The 22696-nt window shown below is 36.1% G+C and overlaps 1 protein-coding gene across 1 annotated transcript in view; it reads left to right on the top strand.

Annotated features, from left to right (window-relative positions):
• TRPM1 (transient receptor potential cation channel subfamily M member 1) overlaps window positions 1-22696 on the top strand; it is a 167339-nt gene that overhangs the window by 110061 nt on the left and 34582 nt on the right. The window contains exons 17-22 of the mRNA XM_027851493.1: window positions 12354-12646; window positions 14767-14995; window positions 16885-17007; window positions 17366-17497; window positions 20080-20208; window positions 22315-22566. Coding sequence (XP_027707294.1) covers window positions 12354-12646; window positions 14767-14995; window positions 16885-17007; window positions 17366-17497; window positions 20080-20208; window positions 22315-22566 — 1158 coding nt within the window. The remainder of the gene's footprint in view (window positions 1-12353; window positions 12647-14766; window positions 14996-16884; window positions 17008-17365; window positions 17498-20079; window positions 20209-22314; window positions 22567-22696) is intronic.

Genomic DNA, 22696 nt, shown 5'->3' with positions numbered 1-22696 from the left:
ATTTGCCAGTTTCCAAGGTATAAATGCTCACCCTAAAAATTTAACAATTGATTCTCCTGAGCCTGCTGTAACTATCTCCAGCACACCCTGATTCAGAACCTACAGGTTTGGAATTCATGATCACTAGGATGTTTCTGGACTAATTTTTACCTTTGTTCCACATACTTAAAAACAAAAGAAAACCTCATTAAATACATAATTTAAATACATAATAATGCAAACAAGATTGAAGAAGAGGAAAGGATCAGTCAACAAGCATTATTATTAAGTGTCTATGTACCAGGAAGGGCAGCTAGGTGGCACAGTGGATAGACGGCTGGGTCTGGAATTAGGAAGACTCATCTTCATGAGTTCAAATCCACCTTCAGATACTTACTATCTGTGTGACCGTGGGCAAGTCACTTAATCCTATTTACTTCTGTTTCCTCATCTATAAAATGAGCTGAAGAAGAAAATGGCAAAGTGCTCCAATCTCTTTGCCAAAAAACCCTAGATGGAAGAGTTGGACATGACTGAAAAGACTCAACAACATGTGCCAGGAGCTGACCTTGGGTTCTGGAGGTAGAAGTATAGTGAATGAAATAATATCTTTCTTCAATAGAGCCTACAATCTAACAGAGAAGATAACAAAATATATAAGAATAAGTATAAACAGGATAAACATAAAGACAGTAAAACAAATACAAAGTATTTCAGTGCCTGGTAGTATGGGAGAGAAGGTATCCGCAACTGAGGAATCAGGAAAGGCTTCATGTAAAAGATAAGTGACTGGGTTGAGTCTTGGAAGAAGAGAGATTTATGAGGGAGCAGTGAGGAGAGAGACGATTCCAGGCATGAGACACCACCGGTATGAAGACACAGACATATGATTTGGAGTGTGAAGAACAGAGAAGAGGCCAATTTTGCTGGATGACAAAATGCAGAAGAGTAATGTACAATAAGGCTGTAAAAATAGGTGGGGACCAGGTTATGGAGGGACTTAAAAAACTAAAAACAGGGTTTTATGTATTATCCCAGGTGCAATAGGAAGGGAACTACTGAAGTTGATGGAGTTAGAAAGTGACAAGGTTCATGTCTGTGCTAAAGGAAAATCCCTTTGCAAACATGAATCTGCTATCACTCAAGGCCCAAGGCCCTCTTCCACATAAGGTGCTAGTTCTAGGCTCAAATGGAATTAGGTTCAGTCCTCACAGAGACTGAACTCTAAAAGAAGGCGTCAGGTGTTTTTTTTTTTTCCCCTCACACTTTCTGGTTTATGCTCCTGCTGCCCAGACATTTTCAAACCAAGCCTCCTATATGCTGTCCATCCTCCTCAAACTCCCACCCCAGAACCTGGATTCTGTCCTTGGGACTCTAAACTCATTAATAGTAATTTTGCTTCATCATGTCCAGAACCAAGTTTTCACCCTCATCCCAATTTCTAGCTCTCCTTTATGTTCTATGTTCTCCCGTTAGAATGGAAGCTCCTTGAGGAGAGGGACTATGTATTTATATCCCATTGTGCCTGATAGATGGTATTTAATGGTTTTTTCATTTATTTATCTATCCATTCACCCGAACATCCATAGATCCATTGATTCATTCATCCCCCCAAAGTCCCAGGGAAAATCTTTTAAATAAAGCTTAAGTTAGGCTTATGTCTAGAATCTCCCCAAAAGGTTATTAACAGGATTGTTAGTTGAAAGGTGACTAAATTTACAAAGTAAATAGCAAGTATAGGACAGATATTTATTTCGTCCACCACAAGAGAAACACTTAAGATACAAAAGACTCATAAATATACATTTACATGTATTTAAAATATAAACTGTAACCCCTCACGCTATTGTACTCTCTCTCTCTGAGAGTAGGATGGGCTCTTGGGAGACTTATAAAACTAGTGAATAGATTTTACTTCCCTATCAGGTTGCACTGTCTGAGCAGCACCTTGAGATCTAGAACATCTGGGCAAGAAGGACACATTTTTCATAGGCCTTTTCAGCTGTTGGAAGATCCTTGTGATGATTATATCCTCTTCCTCCAAGAAGCTGTGGAGTTGCAGGAATCACTTCCTGCTGGACGGTGTGGCATACTGCCTATGCTAATATATTTGACACCTGGAGCAGATCATTTTTTTTAACAGCCTCCTTCTCCATATAACAAAATTCTTTTTTTAATAGTTATCATGAAATGAAACAAATGATAATGGCCAAGAAAAGATGTGGATAATTATAACTGACTTTTATTGAACTTTGTACATATAATCATTTTAGTAAAAAAATAAAAATAATGAAAAATAAAATACATATGGTAAAAAAAAGGAAAAAAGTAATGGATTAATGCTTTTAAATTATATTAATGTATTTTTTTAAAAAAGAAAAAGAACTTATAACCACATATTGGTCTATCACAGTAATGAATAATAACATAACAGTTTCTCTTTTCAAGCCTTAACATCTGCAAATTTCTTAATGACTTTATCAAAATTATTCTTCATTGTATGTTCATGTTCAATAGATAGTATTGCCAGATTTATTGATCTGGCTTCACTCAGAGTTGATCAAACAACACTTTTTATGAATTTTAATTTCAAAAAGTTTCTTTCACATGAAGCGGCACATATTCAAATAGGTAAGAAAAGTATTAAAAATAAGATTAAGTGTAATCCAGCCCCCAAAACCCATTTGTATCCTTATTGAGGGAAATGGATTACTTAATGCTCCATGCCTGTGAGGGAGGGAGTTGGTGAGAACTTGGGAGAAAAAAGAACCTGGTCTTCTGTTTCCATCTTCAAGAAAGAGGACTAGTAGTTTCAGATTCTTTTCAGATACCTGAAGGGACAAATAGACTCTGGCGAAAAGCTGAGGGATAGAGGAGCCAACACCTTGATCATCAAGTCTCTATCCACAGTTTATTACAATAGAAACTTTAAAGAATTTACCTTAGAGTGAGAATTTAAAACCAAGCGTTTTCTTTCTTGAACCTGGAAACTAGAAGACGAGGATCTCTTTTCCCCCAAGCCCTCACCAACTCCACCCCTCTTGCAGTCATGGAGCATTGAGAGTTCCATGTAAATGTGTTTGAGTGGGTTACATAAGTTTGATAGATTCATAAAAATCAAATTTGACAAGTTTATTTTGATAAAATTAAAATGTCCATAATAGTTATAATTTAGGCAACTACTAAGTCATATGCCTGATGTAATGTTTTATTTTCTCAATTCATTTGTTAGCTCTAAAATAATATTTTAAAAAAAGAATAAATTTCATTGTTAAAGGTATTATTCAAATTCAGTATAGTGGTATGTATGAACTAAAATTTGCATTTACCAAACAAAACCATCACACCTCACATCTTACACTTTGTTACAGTGTTTTAAACATAATAAAACCCCAAGTGTCATAGAATGACAGAGTCGAAATAACTCAAGCTCTGTTTCTTCCTCTTCTTTACAATCAACATCTATTGTTGTTTATTTTGGATCTACTGTTTAACAAACCCAGGGATATGTAGTACCATAAGGATTGGAGACATGAACTGTGAGCTCAAATGACTGAATCAGTTTGGGCATACCCTCCAAGCCTGTAGTTGAATCTGCATGTGTTAGGGCTCACTGTGGTCACATAGTAATTGTGTTATACTTAGACCAACAAAAGATTTTTTTCAAATTGCCAGCACATAGTGACAATAAAAAAAAAACCCGCCAACTTTTAGTTGGTTTTATTACTGTTTTTAAATTCCCTATGGACAATGCATCCCTTTACTTCTGCTCCTACTGCCCTCAGTACACCAGAACTGCTGGGTAAGTGGGAATTCCCAGGTTCCTGAACTCCTGAGATAGCCAGTAAGGATGAAACCTTTCATCTCTCCAGGTTGCTAGTCAATGATTTATATTCACAGAAAGAAATGCAAAGCAGAGGAGGCTGCCAGGATTTGAATGACCATCTCAGGCTTACCTAGGTAAGCACATGTTCTTACTGCCATGTGGGTGGCTGTCCTAGCTGTTGCTAGGGATGAAAAGGGATGAGAATTTCCTTTTACAAGCAGTCCAAGTGACAGCTGGCATTGGTTATGTCTCAACAAAGAGTGCCTCAAAAGAGAGCCCGGAAACTATTTCTCCTAGTTTCTAATAGCCCACAGAGTGGGGGCCTCAGTTGGAAATTCTCTATGTCATAGAGTATGTCATATGACATAGAGAATTTGTCCAGCCAAGGGCCAGAGTATAAATGGCCAAGTCCAGGGAATACTTCTATTCCTGGCATGCTCCATGAGATGGTCTCTACCACACTACTTAATTTCCAATTTCCAACCATTCTTGAAATCACTTAAGCAGCACCAATTTGGATGCAATTAATTTGTTAATTGGTGAATAAGCATTTACATAGCACCCACTATATGCCAGGCACTATGCTAAATGCTAGACAAATATTTTCATTTGATCCTCACAACAATTCTGCTACTATTATCCCCATTTTATTATTGAGGAAATTGAGGCAAAGAGAGGCTAATTGACTTGCCCAAGCTCACTCACACATATAGTAACTGTTTGAAGCTGGATTTGAATTCAGGTCTTTCCGACTCTGAGACTTGTGCTCTATCTACTGTACCACCTATCTGGCTATTTATAAATATTTCTGTTACAAGTTAGGTCTAGGTCTAGGAAGAGCTTCTACTTGAAAATACATTGTTGGCAACTGGCTCATTTTACTGCCTACACTTAAACATAAAATTGCATGAAAGAAATATGGTCTAGGGTAATTTCAGTTGTAATTGTCAATATAATAGCAGTATAAGTGATACCGTATCGCTTCTATGTTTATATCAGTATAAAACATATATGTGCATGTGTACATGTATACATATGTGCATGTACATATATACATGCATAATATCTCTATATATAGATATAGACAGATAGACAGATAGACTGCCTAACTGGGAGGAAAAGGAGCCCAAGCAAGAGACTACAAGAGTCAGAGTCACTGAAACCCTTAAGAACCAACCCTGGGATATTCTGTTTTTCTAATCATTCTATATCTTCAGTGTAGCTCCTCCCACCCATTATAGCTATAACTTCCACCATCAACAGATGGAAGTCTCTCAATCCCTGATACTTAACCACTAGCTGCCTAACCCTAAACCTACTCTTCTTCAACTCCCAACTTCTATTCTCCCATCTTCATCCTCTTCAACCTTGTTCCTCCCATGTTCCATTGGAACTCTGTTCTCCCCTTCCTTCCATTGTACCCTGTGGAATTTGAGGTCTTCTTCCTCTCATGCTCCTTTCATCTCCAGGTATTCAGAAAGACCAGATGACCCTGCGTAACTACTCACCCTCTCTAGTAGTAGTTATATGTTCTCTCATACCCACTGTCACATTGGTCCTAAAATGGAAGTTGGAATAATAATGCTCCCTAGTGTCACTTACAGAATTTCTCTAGGTACCACCACTCAGCAAATTCTCCTTTGAAATTCACTTTATTAAAATGTATTAGTCAATGACTTTATGAGACATCAAGAATCAAACAAATTCAAAAGAATGAAAAAATAGAAGAAAAATGTAACACACCTCACTGGAAAAAAAAATTACCTAAAAAATAGATCCAGGAAAGACAATGTCAGATTCATTGAACTGCCTGAAATACATAATCAAAAAGAGGATCTGGACAGCATCTTTCAAGAAATTATCAAGGAAAACTGTCCGGATATCCTGGAACCAGAGGGCAAAATAAGCATTGAAAGAATTCATTGATCACCTCAGTCAAGTGATCCCAAAATAAAAACTCCAAGGAACATGATAGCCAAATTACAGAACTATCAGGTCAATGAAAAATTACTGCAAGTAGCCTGAAAGAAATGATTCAAGTCTCAGGGAGCCACAATCAGGATTATACAAGACTTAGCAGCTACAACGTTAAAGGATTAGAGGTCGTGGAACATGATATTCTAGAAGGCAGAGGAACTAGGACTACAACCAAGAATCCCTTATCTGGCAAAATTAAGCATAATACTCCAATGGAAAATGGTCATTCAATGAAACAGAAGGATTTCAAGCTTTCATAAGGAGATAGAACTGAACAAAAAAATTTATCTCCAATATCAAGACCCAGAAGAAGCCTAAGAAGGTAAAAAGGGAAAAGAAAATATAAGGGATTCAATGGAATTGAACTGTTTACATCCCTACATAGGAAGATGATACCCATCATTCTTAAAAATTATACCACTATTAGTACAGCTAGAAGGAATATGCATAGATAGAGGGTACAGGTATAAGGTTATTTGAGGGAATAACAAAAAATAATTAAGAAATGAGAAGGAGGAGTACACTGGGTGCAGAAGAAAGGGAGAAGAAGAATGGGGTGAATTATTTCACATGAAGAGGTGTGAAAAACCTATTACAGTAGAGGGAAAGATGGGAGGGTGGGCAATGGGCATTGCTTGAACCTTACTCTCATCAGTATTGGCTCAAAGAGGGAATAATATACACAGTCAATTGAATATAGAAATCTATCTTACATGACAGGAAAGTGGTGGGGGGGAGACTAAGTAAAGGGATGGGGGACTGACAGAAGAGAGAGCAGACCAGGGGAGGCAATAGACAGAAGCAAAACACTGTCAAGGAGGGAAAGGGTGAAAGGAGAGAGAGGACAAACAGGAGGGAAAATAGGATGGAGGGAAATACACAGTTAGTAATCACAACTGTGAATGTGAATGGGATGAACTCTCCCATAAAACTGATAGCAGAGCAGATAAAAAACCAGAATCTTACGATACATTGTTTGCAAGAAACATACTTAAAGCAGAGACACACACACAAAGTAAATGTAAAAGTCTGGAGCAGAATATATTATACTTCAACTGAAGTAGGGGTAGCAGGGGTAGCAATCCTGATCTCGGACAAAGCAAAAGCAAAAATAGACCTAATTAAAAGAGATAAAGAAGGAAATTACATCTTGCTAAAAGGTACCATAGACAATGAAGTAATATCAATACTAAACTATATGCAAGTAGTATAGCATCCAAATTCTTAAAGGAGAAGTTAAGTGAACTACAGGAAGAAATAGACAGCAAAACTATACTAATGGGAGATCTCAACTGTCCCCTCTCAGAACTTGATAAATCCAGCCAAAAAATAAACAAGAAAGAAACTAAGGAAGTGAACAGAATATTAGAAAAGTTAGACATGACAGACCTTTGGAAAAAACTGAATAGAAACAAAAAGGAATATACCTTTTTCTCAGCATCATGTGGCACCTAAACAAAAATTGACCTGTATTAGGGTATAAAAACCTCAAAATCAAATGTAGAAAGGCAGAAATATTAAATGCATTTTTTTCATATCATAATGTAATAAAAATTACATTCAACAAAGGGCAGTTGAATGACAGACTAACAGTTAAATGGAAACTAAATAATCTAATTCTAAAGAGTAAGTGGGTCAAAGAACAAATCATAGAAACAGTCAATAATTTCATCAAAGAAAATGACAACAATGAAACATTCCAAAATTAATGGGATGCAGCCAAAGCAGTACTTAGGGGAAATTTTATTTCTCTAAATTCTTACATCAACAAAATAGAGAAAGATCAGATCAATGAAATGGAAATGCAACTAAAAAAAAACTAGAAAAAGAACAAATTTAAAATCCTCAACTGAGCAGCAAATTGGAAACCCTGGAAATCAAAGTTAAGATTAATAAAATTGAAAGTAAAAAAAAAATAATTATTGTGTTTGAGAAAGTAAAAAAATTATACTAAATAAAACTAGGAGCTGGTTTTATGAAAAAAAAAAAACCAATAAGATACATGAACCATTGGTTAATTTGATTTAAAAAAAGAAAGAAGAAAACCAAATATCTGGTATCAAAAATGAAAAGGGTGAAATCACCACCAATGATGAAGAGGCCTACACAAGGCCCACAAGCTGCTTGCAGCCCACCAAAGGATTTCCTGCAGCCCATGAAAAATGTAGAGTTGCCACTGCACACTCTCCTGTTTGTCACATGACCCGCAGCAACTATCATCAGTCTGTCTCTAATCTAATCTATCTGCGGCCCAAAGAAGTTAATCTATTTTAATTTTGACCCATACCCACTGCCAAGTTGTACAAGTCCGAATTAAAGCAAACACTTGGAAATATTTTGCCCAACTATATGACAATAAATCTGACAATCTGAGCAAAATCAATGAATATTTATGAAAATATAAATTACCTAGATTAACAGATCAGGAAATACAATGCCTAAATAATCCCATCTTAGAAAAAGAAATTGAAGAAGCCACAAATGAACTCCCTAAGAAAAAATTCCTAGGGCCAGATGGGTTCACAAGTGAATTCTATCAAACAATTAATTCAAAACTATATAAACTATTTGGGAAAATAGGCAAAGAAGAAGTCCTGCCAAACTACTTTCATGACACAATTATGGTTCTGATACCTAAACCAGGGAGAGCTAAAGCAGAGAAAGAAAATTATAGACCAATTTCCCTAATGAATATCAATGCAAAAATTTTGAACAAAATACTAGCAAGGTGATTACAGTAACATATTTCAAGGATTATACACTATGACCAGGTAGGATTTATACCAGGAATGCAGGATGGGTTCAATATTAGGAAAACTATCAATATAATTGATCATATCAATAACAAAACCAACAGTAATCATATAATTATCTCAATAGTTGCTGAAAAATCTTTTGACAAAATACAGCACCCATTCCTATTGAAAACACTAGAGAGCATAGGAATAAAGTGAGTGTTGCTTAAAATAATAAGTAGTATCTATCTAAAACCATCAACAAGTATTATCTGTCATGGGAATAAGCTGGGAGCATTTCCAATAAGATCAAGGGTGAAGCAAGGGTGCCCGTTATCACCACTATTATTCAATACAGTACTAGAAATGTTAGCTATTGCAATAAGAAAAGAAAAAGAAACCAAAGAATTAGAATAGGCAACAAGGAAACAAAACTATCACTGTTTGCAGATGATATGATGGTGTACTTAGAGAACCCTAGAAAATCAACTAAAAAATTACCTGAAATAATTAACAATTTTAGCAAAGGTGTAGGATATAAGATAAACCTATATAAATCAGCATTTCTTTATATGCCCAACAAAGCCCAGCAGCAAGAGAAAGAAAGAGAAATTCAAATTAAAACAACTGTAAACAATATAAAATATTTGGGAATCTACCTTCCAAGACAAACCCAGGAACTATATGAACACATTTATAAAACACTTTTCACACAAATAAAGTCAGATATAAACAACTGGAGAAATATCAATTGTTCATGGGTAGGCCAAGCCAATATAGTAAAAACCTAAGTTAATTTCATATTCAGTGCCATACTAAAAATTCTTTTTTAGAGCTAAAAAAAATAACAACAAAATTCATCTGGAAGAACAAAAGTTCAAGAATATCAAGGGAATTAATGAAAAAAATACAAAAAAAAGTTGGCCTAGCAATACCAGATTTCAATCTATATTATAAAGCAGGAATTATCAAAACTATTTGGTACTGGTTAAGAAATAAAGCAGTGGGGCAGGTAGGTGGTACGGTGGATAGAGCTCTGGCCTTGGAGTCAGGAAGACCTTAGTTCATGTCTGATGACACTTACTAGCTATGTGACCCTGGGCAAGTCATTTAACCCCAATTGCCTTACCAAAAAAAAAAAAAATAGAGTGGTGAATCAGTGGAATAGATTAGGTACACAAGATGCAGTAGTAAATGACTACAGTAACCTACTGTTCGATAAACCCAAAGATTTCAGCATTTGGGATAAGAACTCAATATTTGACAAAAACTGCTGAGACAACTAGAAAACAGTATGGCAGAAACTAGGTTTAGACTAACATTTCACACCATATGCCAAGATAAAGTCAAAATAGTTACATGATTTAGACATACAGGGTGACACCATAGGCAAATTAGAAGAGCAAGGAATAGTCTACCTGTCAGATCTATGGAGAAGGGAAGAATTCATGACCAAATAAGAGATACCTATCTTACAAAATGTAAGATAGGTAATTTTGATTATATTAAATTAAAAAGCCTTTGCACAAACAAAATCAATGCAACCAAGATTAGATGGAAAGCAGAAAGCTGAGAAACAATCTTTATTACAAGTATCTCTGATAAAGGCCTTATTTCTCAAATATATAGAGAACTGAGTCAAATTTGTAAGAATACAAATCATTCCCCAAATGATAAATGGTCAAAGGATATGAACAGGCAGTTTTCAAATGAAGAAATCAAAGCTATCTATAGTCATATGAAGAAGTGCTCTAAATCACCTTTGATTAGAAAAATGCAAATTAAAACAACTCTGAGGTACCACCTCATATCTATCAGATTGGCTAATATAACACAAAAGGAAAATGATAAATGTTGGAGAGGATATGGTAAAACTGGGGCACTGATGCACTGTTGGTAGAGTTGTAAAGCAATCCAACTATTCTGGAGAGCAATTTGGAACTATGCTCAAAGGACAACCAAATTGTGCATACCCTTTGATCCAGCAGTGCCAATACCAGATCTGTATCCCAAAGAAATCATAAAAAAGGGAAAAGGAACTACATTTGAAAAAATATTTATAGCAGCCCTTTTCATGGTGGCAAAATATTGGAAATTGAGGAGGATACCCATTAATTAGAGAAAGGCTAAACAAGCTGTGGTATATGAATGTAATGAAATACTATTGTACAATAAGAAATGATGAACAGGCAGATTTCAGAAAAACCTGGAAAGAGTTGTATGAACTGATACAAAGTGAAATGAGCAAATCCAGGAAAACATTGTACAGAGTATCAGTAACATTGTGTGATGATCAAATATGAATGACTTAGCTCTTTCCAGCAACACAATGATTCAAAATAAGTACAAGTGACTCACGAAGGAAAATGCTATCCACATCCAAATAAACAGAACTGATGAACTCTGAATGCAAATCAAAGCACCCTTTTCCCACTTACTTTATTCTTTTTTGTGTTTTTCTCCTCTTGATATGTTTCTTCTTTCACAACTGTGACTAATATGGAAATATGTTTTACATGATAGTACATGTATAATATATCAAATTGCCTACCATCTTAAGAAGAGGGGAGGGGAGGGATGGAGAAAAATTTGGAACTCAAAATCTTGTAGAAATGAATGCTAAAAATTATCTTGACATGTAATTGGGGGAAAAATACTATTAAAATGTATTAATCAATTTAGGTAATAATGGTTACTGTCTACCAATTGATAGGTCATTCATTCTCCCTCCTTTCTCAAAGAATTCAGTATCTGGCTCACTGACTTAGTGGGCTTCAGTGTACATGTTGATGACCCTTCAAACACCCTAACCTCCTAGGTAATAATCTCCTCAAATTCCAAGATCTAGTATTCCACCTTACCTCAGTCATATACATGGATGATCATGTCCTATTGCCAATTAGACATTTCAAACTGAATGTCCTGTAGACACCTGAAAAAGAATGTGTTGAAAATTGAACTCAATTTTTTCCATCTAACCTTCTTTTCCAAATATCTTTATTTTTGCTGAAGGCACAACCATCCTTCCAGTCTTCCAGGTTCATAATATAAGCATTATCCTGGACTCCTCACTCTTCATTACCCCACATATCCAAGCAGTTGCTTGGATGATAGTAAATGAATCAAGATATAGAAGGTTTTAAGATGTGGAATAGGGGAGATAAAATAAAAGAAATTACAGTGGATAGCCCCTACTTTACCAGTAAAGTTGGAGGCAAGAAGATCTGCTGAGGGAAATGGGTAGGAGTCTGGTTAGCATTGTGGGTTTGAGAAGAGGTCTAGAATAGCGCTTGAGGGAGTTGGGATATAAGAAGATCAAAAGGAAGAAATTAAGTAGGGAAGAATAAAAGGCTTGCTGTACAGCAGTAAGGGCCCAGTTCAGATTACATAACACATGTAATCCTTGGCCAAGAACTGAAGCGCTAGTCTTCATTGAACCAAGTTCAATTCTGAGGGCTTCTCACTAAAATCTCTCTCTAGCTCATGTCTCTACCAAGACTTTCTCCTGGGAACATTAGAATTTATTTCTTGTCAAATATAGTTAGTAAATAAAATTTTAAAATAGCATCTCTTTTCTATAATGTCTGATGTAACTGTAATTTGTTTGTCCTCACAATAAACAATCATTATATATATATATATATATATCTTTATTTTCCAAATAAAAAAATCCCCAAATATGCAAATTTAAAATTTGAAATTTACCTCTGAGTCTTTTATTCCTCCAGTAGAAAGTTTCCATTTTTCCCCAGTAGTACACAACTCCTGTATATTTGAATAAGGGTCATATGTTGAAAATTTGACTCTCAATGAGAAATATGCTTTTCTTTTCTCAGGATGATGAGCCACCTACCAAAGGGAAAAAGAAGAAGAAAAAGAAAAAGGAAGAGGAAATAGACATTGATGTGGATGACCCTGCAGTCAGCCGTTTCCAATACCCCTTCCATGAGTTAATGGTGTGGGCTGTACTGATGAAACGGCAAAAAATGGCAATATTCTTGTGGCAGCGAGGGGAAGAGTCCATGGCCAAGGCCCTAGTGGCTTGTAAACTCTATAAATCCATGGCCCATGAATCATCAGAGAGTGAGCTGGTCGATGATATTTCTCAGGATTTGGACAACAATTCAAAGTTAGTGACCAAATGAGATATTCTATGTAAAGCACTTTGCACTTAAATGTGCTATATAAATGTCAGCTTATCTAATCTATTTATACAAATCATTGGATATCTTGGGCTCAGTCAGCCCCATCCACCCAATTTACAGGAAGGCCCATAAAGGCAAAGTGATTTGCCCAAGGTCACCAACCCTGAAGTAGTAAGCCATAAATCATAGGATCACATAAGACCTGGGATTCAGACCCAGGCTCTCAGCCTAAAAAGTCTATATTCTTTTTTCTTTTTAAGCCACCTGGGGTTAAGTGACTTGCCCAGCGTCACACAGCTAGTAAGTGTCAAATATTTGGTCTGAGGTCACATTTGAACTCAGGTCCTCCTGACTCTGTGGCTGGTGCTCTATCCACTGCGCCACCTAGCTGCCCCCTAAAAAGCCTATATTCTTGACCCTATACTGCAGCTGTACCTTGATGATGTTTTTCAAGACAATTAAAGTTGGTTTTCAGCCCCTCCATTTTTTCATTTAGGGAAAAGTATATTTCTCACATAGGCTAATGCTTGGAACTTTTTCATTAATAATTTTGTTTTAATATGATGTATGAGATATAGCAATAGCCTTGAGGGAAGGGACCATTTTATTTTTTTCTTTGTATCTCCAGGACACTTGATAAATGTTTGTTGATTGATGGATGGATAAATTACTGCATGGAGTGTAGCATAGTGGATAGGACTCTAACCTCTATGTTAGGAAGACCTGGAGTCTAGTCTTGACTCTGACACATACTGATTCTGTGACTCTGGGCAAGTCACTTTTTTCTCATTCCACAAGTACTTCTCTATAACTATCAGTTGAAAAGTAGATGTCTCTATATACTGCCAAAGGTAGTTCTATCGCTGGGAGTTCCTTATACAAATAATATCACAGGTTTGTGAAACTAAATAAATAACATATCAGTGCCTTATAAATAACATATCAGTGCACAACTGAAGGTACTTAATAAATGTCTATTGAATTCAAAGGACTAAGGTCTAATATTTTCTACCTATAATTTTTTAAACATACTTCTTCAAGCAAAGTTTCTGAACCGGCAGAAAGCTATTAGAACACAAAGTAGGTATAAAAGAACACAAAAACATGGGAAGAGTAGTTATTTGTATGAAGAAAAAAATCTATAGTGAAGTCAAACTTTATTGTTACAAGAACCATAAGAAGAAATGGGCAAAATTTCCAATAATAACACTTGAATTTTCTGAAGGTGACTGTGTTTTGAAGAACCATCTGGTTCTTCATCATCTGATTTCAGAGGTTCAGTCCAGTTCTATACTCTGTGGTTTGTGGCTATGCAAAGGGAGAGGTCCTTTTTTACACTTCAAATTTGGTTTAACTAATTTTGCTGATAACTTTAAAATTATTGTTTTGGACACTTCTAATCAAAGCATGGGAAAATGACATAGAAGAGACCTACATAGCGTCTATCACTCTAAAAAATTCCCAAAGGTACAGGCAGTATGTCATCTATGCAGAATCTTTCTACTTCTAGGCACAAAAGTTTTTCTCTGCCTATGCAAATCATTTTACAGGCTTGCATCAGCCTGGCCCCTGACATACAAGCAAGAAAACTGAGCTGAAAGGGGGTACATGAAAATAACCAGGATGGTGAGGGGTCTGGAAACCATGCATACAAAAAAGAATTAAAGGAACTTGGGAAATGTAATTTAAGGAAAGGAGACTAAGGGGTAACTAAGTGGATGTCTTAAAATATGCAGAACTGACGTATAGAAGTGGGAGTAGATTGTTCAGTGCTTCTCCACAAAGCAGAATTAGAACCAATATGTGAAGTTATAGAAAAGCACACTTTGTATCAAAGACTTTCTAATATCTGGAACTGTCCAACAATAAGCTTAGCTGCCCCATAAAGTTGTGAGTCCCACATTAAGGATGGTGTTCAAGCAGAGGGTGAAGGACCATCTGTCAGGGATGCTAGAGAAGGGACTCTGGGCTTGGCATAGATCACCTCTAAGTATCCTTGACATATCAAGATTCTCTTACTCTGATTCTGTGATCTACAAACATAGACATCTTAATAACAGTTATAATTTTTAAAAGATCAAAGCCTTCATTTCTGTTTCTTCAGAGACTTTGGCCAGCTGGCTGTTGAGCTGTTGGACCAGTCTTATAAACATGATGAACAGATTGCCATGAAACTCCTGACCTATGAGCTAAAAAACTGGAGTAACTCCACCTGCCTGAAATTGGCTGTGGCAGCCAAACACAGAGACTTCATTGCCCACACCTGCAGCCAAATGCTATTAACAGATATGTGGATGGGACGACTCCGGATGAGGAAAAACCCAGGTCTTAAGGTATTTTCTTGCTGTAGCTGTTGAAGGCTTGTCTCTGGTACTCATTAACCAAATATCTCCAGGCAGGGGAGTGCTGCAGCCCACTGTACCGGCTCTCCAAAGCCAATTGTTAAATTTTTAGTTTGAGGGGCAACTAGTTGGTGCAGTGGATAGAGCACTGGCTCTGGAGTCAGGAAGGCCTGAGTTCAAATCCAATCTCAGGCACTTGACACTTACTAGCTTTGTGACCCTGGGCAAGTCACTTAACCCCATAGGCTAGCCACTCCCCCCCCAAATACAAAAATAAATTTTCAGTTTGAGTATTTACACCTTGGAAACCTGCAGATGTTGCAAAATCAGGGTTTGATTTATTGTTCTGTTGATTGTCTTGACTTAAGAAAGTGATAGAGAAAACAATAATGCAGATTAAATTTAAAAGTATGTCATGGGCACACGTCCCTCCTCCCCCAGTTGGTTGTTAAAACATGTATCAGCACACCCTGGGCTCCAGGTCACATTCAATGTTCCTGTCTTTATGACTTGCTGTTATAGCTCGCTAGCTGCATGATCTTGAGTAAGTCACTTTCCTTCTCTGGGCCTCAGTTTTCTTATCTGTGAAAGGAAGGAACTGGAAAAGGACATCACTAAGGTCTCTTCCCATTCTAGAATTATGCTATATATCTCCTGTTAATATTTTAATTGGGTAGACTACTCTAAGAGAACTTTCAAGAGATCTGAGCATGCACCAGCATAGAAGTAATATGTCATGTGGAAAAGTATACTGACTCTGGACTCGAAAGGCAGGGATTGAAATCCCACCTTTGTTACTTTACTACCCGTGTGACCTTGGGAGAGTTGCTTGGTTTCCTCATCCACAAAATATAACAGTTGTACTAGATGACTTCTGAGATCTCTTCTAACTATAAACCTACAATCTCATGTAACATGTAAAGCACTGATTTTATAAATAACTTTGAAAATGAAAAAATAATGACTCCAAGACACATGTAACTATAATTTTATTATATTCATATTACTTCTGCCCCACAGAATGCTTCTGTGTATAATATATGTATATGACATATGTAGATAAGCACAGTTTCTCCCATTGTGCAAAAGACAAAAAATATTAAACAAAAGTATCAAATTTCCCTTTGATTCCTATAAGAATTGGTCAGTTCAATGCAACAGGCTTGATTCTGATTTAAAATAGGCTTTTCTTGTCTTTGTTAATTCTAGTTTAGAGATTAGGAATAAAAAGCCAGTTTTCAACTCTGGGAACAAAAATGAATTCAAGGAACTGGCATGAATGAGTGTTGGAGGAAGGGAAAGCAGGGAACCTCACTATTGTAGAGGCAACACTGAGAAGCATGTCAATGAGACTGGCTCTCAGGAGCATGGCAACCTATTGTCTTCTAGGCTGTGACTAATTAAAATCCTTCCCTTGTTGAACAACATTAAATCAGTCATTTTAAGTTGAATAAATGGACCACTACTCATATTCTCAGATTCTACCTGTAATTAAACTCTGTAAAACATCTCTGACCATGTTACTAAGGAATGTTAATTTTTAGAGTTTTATTTGGGATACTTACCAGTTTTGTTATTTCACTGAGTATCTCTGGTTTGCAGTTGTGCTAAGAAAGTAACACTATTTGCCATTCATCAATAAATTAAATTTCTATTTCAAAATTATTAACCTTAAATAATTCTGTCAAATAGCCCAAATCTAGCCACAGGAATCTGGGGGTAGCATGCATATGCTAAGTTGTTTCAGAGGTTGATTGTGATTTTTGAAAGTTGAATTAAAAGACTGTCATTATCCAGTGTAAATTGTCATTTTAAGAACAAGACAACATATGGAGGAATTAAGGGAGTTTACATAGATATATCTTTGTCATTTTATATAGGTTATAATGGGGATTCTTTTTCCCCCTACAATTTTGTTCTTGGAATTTCGCACCTATGATGACTTTTCATATCAAACATCAAAGGAAAATGAAGATGGCAAAGAAAAAGAAGAGGAGAATATGGTCAGTGAGTGATAAAACATAGTAACACTATTCATTTTCTTTATTATATATATATATATATTTCTGAGACTCTAATATTGTACTCTCATTTTTACTTTTTTTCTTGGTGCTTATTACTGTGGGCCTGTAAAAATATGTGATTTTGGAGATTTTTTTTTGTAATAATTATATAGAGAGAAAGTTCAAATAGTGTTAAAACTTCAGAGTCTTGATTTGATTACATTGATAAAGAACCATACTATGTCTGCTATTCATGAAAACAAATATTGTGAAGTGGTAAGTAGCTTCCCTCTTGACAATATAATTATATATCCATTACAATTTGCCTTTTTTCTGGTTTTTTTTGTTTGTTTTTTAGGATGCAAATGCTGATGCTAGCTCAAGAAAAGGGGATGAGGAGAATGGAAATAAAAAGCAAAGGAGTATCCCCATTGGAACCAAGATTTGTGAATTTTATAATGCCCCCATTGTTAAATTCTGGTTTTACACAGTAAGGGGATCTTCTTTCAATTTAATTTAGTTCAACATTTATTAAGTGCCTATGCCATTTCATAAGTTTTGAGCAGTGATTACTCAGACATTTTAGAATCATGAAAACTGATGTTAAGACAATGAGTCAAATAGCAGGATATTATTAGAAATTCAACTAATTAAGCTGAAGTATAAAATTGAGCATTTAATATATTTGATTAAAGTGGAATCCAGATTTTTATTGTTACAAGCACTTGACATAACTGCAATCAAATATTGCATTATCCCTATTAAAAGAATATATGATATATGTAACCACTGGCCTAGAATCAATGCTCTGGCTTTCCATGGACTGCATTCAACCTTAGAGGCTTCTCAATAACCATACTCTTTTTTGACTTGTGTCTCAACCAAAGGTTTCCACAGAAATGCAAGAATTTAGCTCATATTTAGGTCTTCACAAAAATTGGGCCCTCATCTCCCATAGAAGCCCCTAGGCAGACAATATATCAAATATAGCACAGGCTTTATTTCACCAGAAAGCATATAATACTCACATCTGAGACCATGATCAAGACAATTCAATTTTTCTCTATGAAGGATCTTAACTACCCAGGGACCACCCTAAGATTGAGTACTCCCAACAAAGCACTTGGGATTTTGTCAGGTTCAATAAAGCCTATCTTATATATGATGTTTTTGTAAGTCTGAATGCTTGCATAGCATCTGAGGGCCCTTTATCTTTTGTAAAAAAGAATAAGGCACAAGCCAAAATTCAAGGTTCCCAGAGGAAATGTGAGGTGTGTACTAAATATAAATGCATACGCACATATTTATATTCCTGAGTGGGAGCATAAGTAAAACAGTGATTTAGGAGAAGTTCCCAAGAGCAAACTCAGTATAGGTAAACACAAAGCTTTAAGTTCTTGATCATGGGTTATATATGCATTAAAAGTCATATCATATTTGTTACAAGGGTTTTTTTTTCTTTTTCGTTTCAGTGGGAGGAGGAAAATGAATAGAAGATAAAACAAATTTTTAATTTTAAAATTTTAATTTAATTTAAAGTACATTTATAAGTCATGTTATATGAAATACAAAAAAATTAAAAGAATGATACTTTCAGGGTAATATATCTGATACTGGAGGAACTTCAGAATGGTAGATTTCAGATCCTATTCACTTCAGTTGAGATATCTCAAAGTCATTATTACCACATAATTTTGAAATTTGGCAATGGAGAGTGGGAGCATATGTAGCTTTCTTTTTTTTTAAAAAAAAAGACAAATTAAAAGAACATGACTCTATGGTATTCTAATGAACAAAAGGTTCTATAATCAGATTTTATTTATCATATCACCAATGATATAACTGGGTAGGCATAACTGCACAACCCAGAAGTTCAAAAAGGTGAAGGGCACAAAGTATTTATTTTTATTTTTATTTTTATTTTCATTTTTATTTTCATTTTTTGAGGTTAAGTGACTCTCCCAGAGTCACACAGCTAGTAAGTATCTGAAGCTATATTTGAATTCAGGTCCTCCTGATTCCAGGTCCAATACTTTTTCCACTGCACTATGTAACTGCTCCAACAAAGTACTTTTAATCTAGAGTGTTTACCTATTTAATAAATACCTAGTATTTAATCTAGAATAATTATTAGAGTAATTACCTCATATAGGCTTGGAATGGGGCTGAGGCTGGGGCTTTTGCTCCATTCAGCCAGTTCAGCTTGGCTTGCTTGTCCAATGCTCTGATCCAATCTTCATGTAAAGTATTGATGGTGGGTGTGAGTGCTTCTTCCATTCACTCTTTTCCATCTACCGTTTTTTTCCCCCAGTTTTGTCCCTTCCAAGTCCTTAGAACGTGTCAGATGTTCTTTATGATGCCTCTGAATGCCACTCAGTGGAACTCTCCCTATATGATAACAGGTGGTGTTCGACTGTAGGTGTTCTGAAAAGCTACAACTAGGATTGGATAACCAATCTTTTGCCCTGGTCCTAAATTTAAAGAGTACTGATAGCATTTTAAATTCTTCAGTAGGATAGAAATAAAAGAACTAGTATCTTCTAGTGGGTCCTCAACCCAAAAAAAGAATGATTTATAATAGGAAACTATTAGATAGCAGGCTGAGGGAAACCCTTTTCCTGTCCACCAAATATCTCACCCTTTGCCTCTACCTAGGTGACTTGTGATGCTGTCTTGGGGTCTCTGTCTCCCCTCTGTTACTTGGTGTGCTTAGCCCCCTCACCTGAGAGTATGTTTTGTGTCATTTGCCTCAGGTGTGGTTTGGGATATTTTCAATGAGATCAAAAAATCCTAGTTATGGCTCTGGTGTCTAGAACAAGTAATTGACTACCTCAATTTTCCCACTTCCAAGTCATAATCATACAAGAATGCAAAGAGGAAAAATCAGAGAATTATGGGGACAGCAGCCATTAGTAAATTGATGGGAATTTTATGGTCAGTCCTAGGAACTTTATAGTCACTTATTATATCTTCATGATCCTCTTTTGGTCCCCATCTCTTTTCCCATTCAAAATGATAAGGTTAATGGATATGTCTTACAGGTTTTCTTTTCTTTCTCTCTATTTTTTTAAGATATCATATCTGGCCTACCTACTGCTATTTAATTATATTATTTTGGTGAGGATGGAACGATGGCCCTCTCTTCAAGAATGGATTGTTATCTCCTATATTGTGACCCTCGCTTTAGAGAAAATAAGAGAGGTAATTATATTAAATTGCTGCCTTAGTCTACTAGCAAGGGTCCTAGAATTCATATCTAGTTTGTTTGTTTTTTATTCTAAAGAACCAAAACATTTAACACACCATCATGCCCAAAATTTCCCTGAGGAGTAAAGACTTTTCTAAAGAAGATCTATAATCTTCAAGTATATTTTATTAATTTAAGATTTATGGTCCACCTATTTCCAAGAGCATTTGAGTTTACAAATTAAAGAATTCAATGCAACATAAAATATTTAGGGATAAATCAACAGTGTATCTAAAGCAAATATTCTTAAACTGGAGTCCACAGACCCCTTGGATTTCAGGGAGTTTGTTGGAATGGGAAAAATAACATTTTTATTGTCATTAATCTCTATCTGAAATTCAGCATTTCCTTCAATTATGAATTTTTAATACATTATTCTGATTGTCCAAAGGGTCCATAGCAAAAAAGGCTAACATGCTACCCCTTCCTCCCCCACCCCAAGAAAGGAGGCAGAAACTACCAGGCACCTAAAATGAGCCATTTTGACAATTGGTCTATTTCTTGGACAGCTAAAGGGGAACGTGGTTTATACAGTTTTCCTTTTCTGAGAATAAAAAGTGGCCAAATTCAACTCTATGGACAAATTTTCCTAAAACAAACCTCAAACAAAAATTGTGTGGATTCCTTGCACAAAGAACACTAAAACACAAGCAAAACCTTTATATTTGTTTAATGCCTTACAGTTTATAAATTTCTTTCATATCAATTATCTTATATGACCTTTAACAAAACCAGGTAAAGTGGGTAGAAAAGTTTTTATTATATACATCTCACTGAGAAAACTGAGGCTCAGGCAGATTGTGTGGCATGCCTCTCAGGTTGTGTCAGGGCCTTGCGACCCCTTTAAATAGCATCCTTTCCCTCCTCTTTGTCCCTACTTCTACCCCCATCCCCATATCCTCTTATCCTCTTATACTGGATCTACTTGTATCTGAAGAACAGAGGTTCATGAGTTGAGTCTCAGCTACATAAAGAATTAGCCTTAAATGAGAGGCAGAAGTACATGCACTTTAGCAGAAAAATTCCAGCCTTGGAGTCAGAAGATCTGTTTTCAAATCCTAGATCTACTATTTACCAGCTGAGAGATCTTGAAAAAGTCATTTGGTTGCTCTAAGCCTCAATTTCCCCATCTGTAAAATAAGAGGGTTAAATTGGATGATCTCTAGGATCATGGCAACATGGATTTAGAGTAGGAATGGACCTCAGAGGGCATCTAGTCTAATCCCATCATTTGTACATATGAACAACCTGAGGATCAGAAGTGAAGTGCCAGATCTGCCCAAAGTCATGGAGTGATTCCTCCCTGCTGTAACATTCTATGAGTCTAGAACAGAGGTGGGGAACCTGTGGCCTCGAGGTCACATGTGCCCCTCTAGGTCCTCAAGTGCAGCCCCAAATTTCACAGAACAATCCCCTTAGTAAAAGAATTTGTTCTGTAAAACATGAACTCTGTCAAAAGGTTGCACCCGAGGACCTAGAAGGCAACATGTGGCCTTCAGGCTCCCCACCTGTCTAGAAAGTATTTCTTGATTGTAATGCCTATGCAAAAGTGAAACCTGGTAAGGAAGGAAGGATTATAGGAGGATAGGATCGTAGATCTAGAGGTGGAAGGGACCTCAGAAATTATATGTACTCTCCTTCCCTGGAAATCTTTATATATATGTATCTACATACATACATACATATACATATATATATATATATATCTCCATATATCTATATCTACATGTAGATCTAGATAGATAGATAGATAGATAGATACACACCCATCAGACTTCTATGATAGAATGTAAGCTCCTTGAGGTCAGGGCCTGTTTCTTTTTTTGTCTGTGTATCCCCAGCACCTAGTGCAGTGTTTAGCACATAGTAGGTGCTTAATAAATACTTGATTATTGAGTGATTGAGAAGGTACATCTATTGGACTGCTGGAGGTTCTTCCAGGCTTAGAATTAAATGAAAGAAAAAATGAGGACCTCTGATATACTTTTGGTATCATTCCTTTTGTTCATTTTGATTTGGATTCAGTTATTATGTCTTTCTCTTTGGCTTTCTGCTTTCAGATACTGATGTCAGAACCAGGCAAACTCAGTCAGAAAGTGAAAGTCTGGCTTCAGGAATACTGGAATATCACTGACCTTGTGGCCATCTCAGTGTTCATGATTGGGGCAGTTCTTCGCCTTCAGAATCAGCCTTACATGGGCTATGGCAGAGTAATCTATTGTGTGGATATCATTTTCTGGTACATCAGAGTCCTGGATATCTTTGGTGTGAACAAGTACCTGGGCCCCTATGTTATGATGATTGGAAAGATGGTTAGTACCTGTAACCTTTGACTGACCAAATCAATTTTGTCAGTGTATTATTACTTGGTGAATAGATTAGGGGGCTGGTTTTTATATATTTTGGCCTTTGGTTTATATTGTTTTCTTACTATAAACTATG

This window comes from Vombatus ursinus, unplaced genomic scaffold (genome assembly GCF_900497805.2).
Source record: "Vombatus ursinus unplaced genomic scaffold, bare-nosed wombat genome assembly UNPS02009205.1, whole genome shotgun sequence".
Taxonomy (NCBI): Eukaryota; Metazoa; Chordata; class Mammalia; order Diprotodontia; family Vombatidae; genus Vombatus; species Vombatus ursinus.
This window is presented reverse-complemented; position numbering and strand designations above follow the sequence as displayed.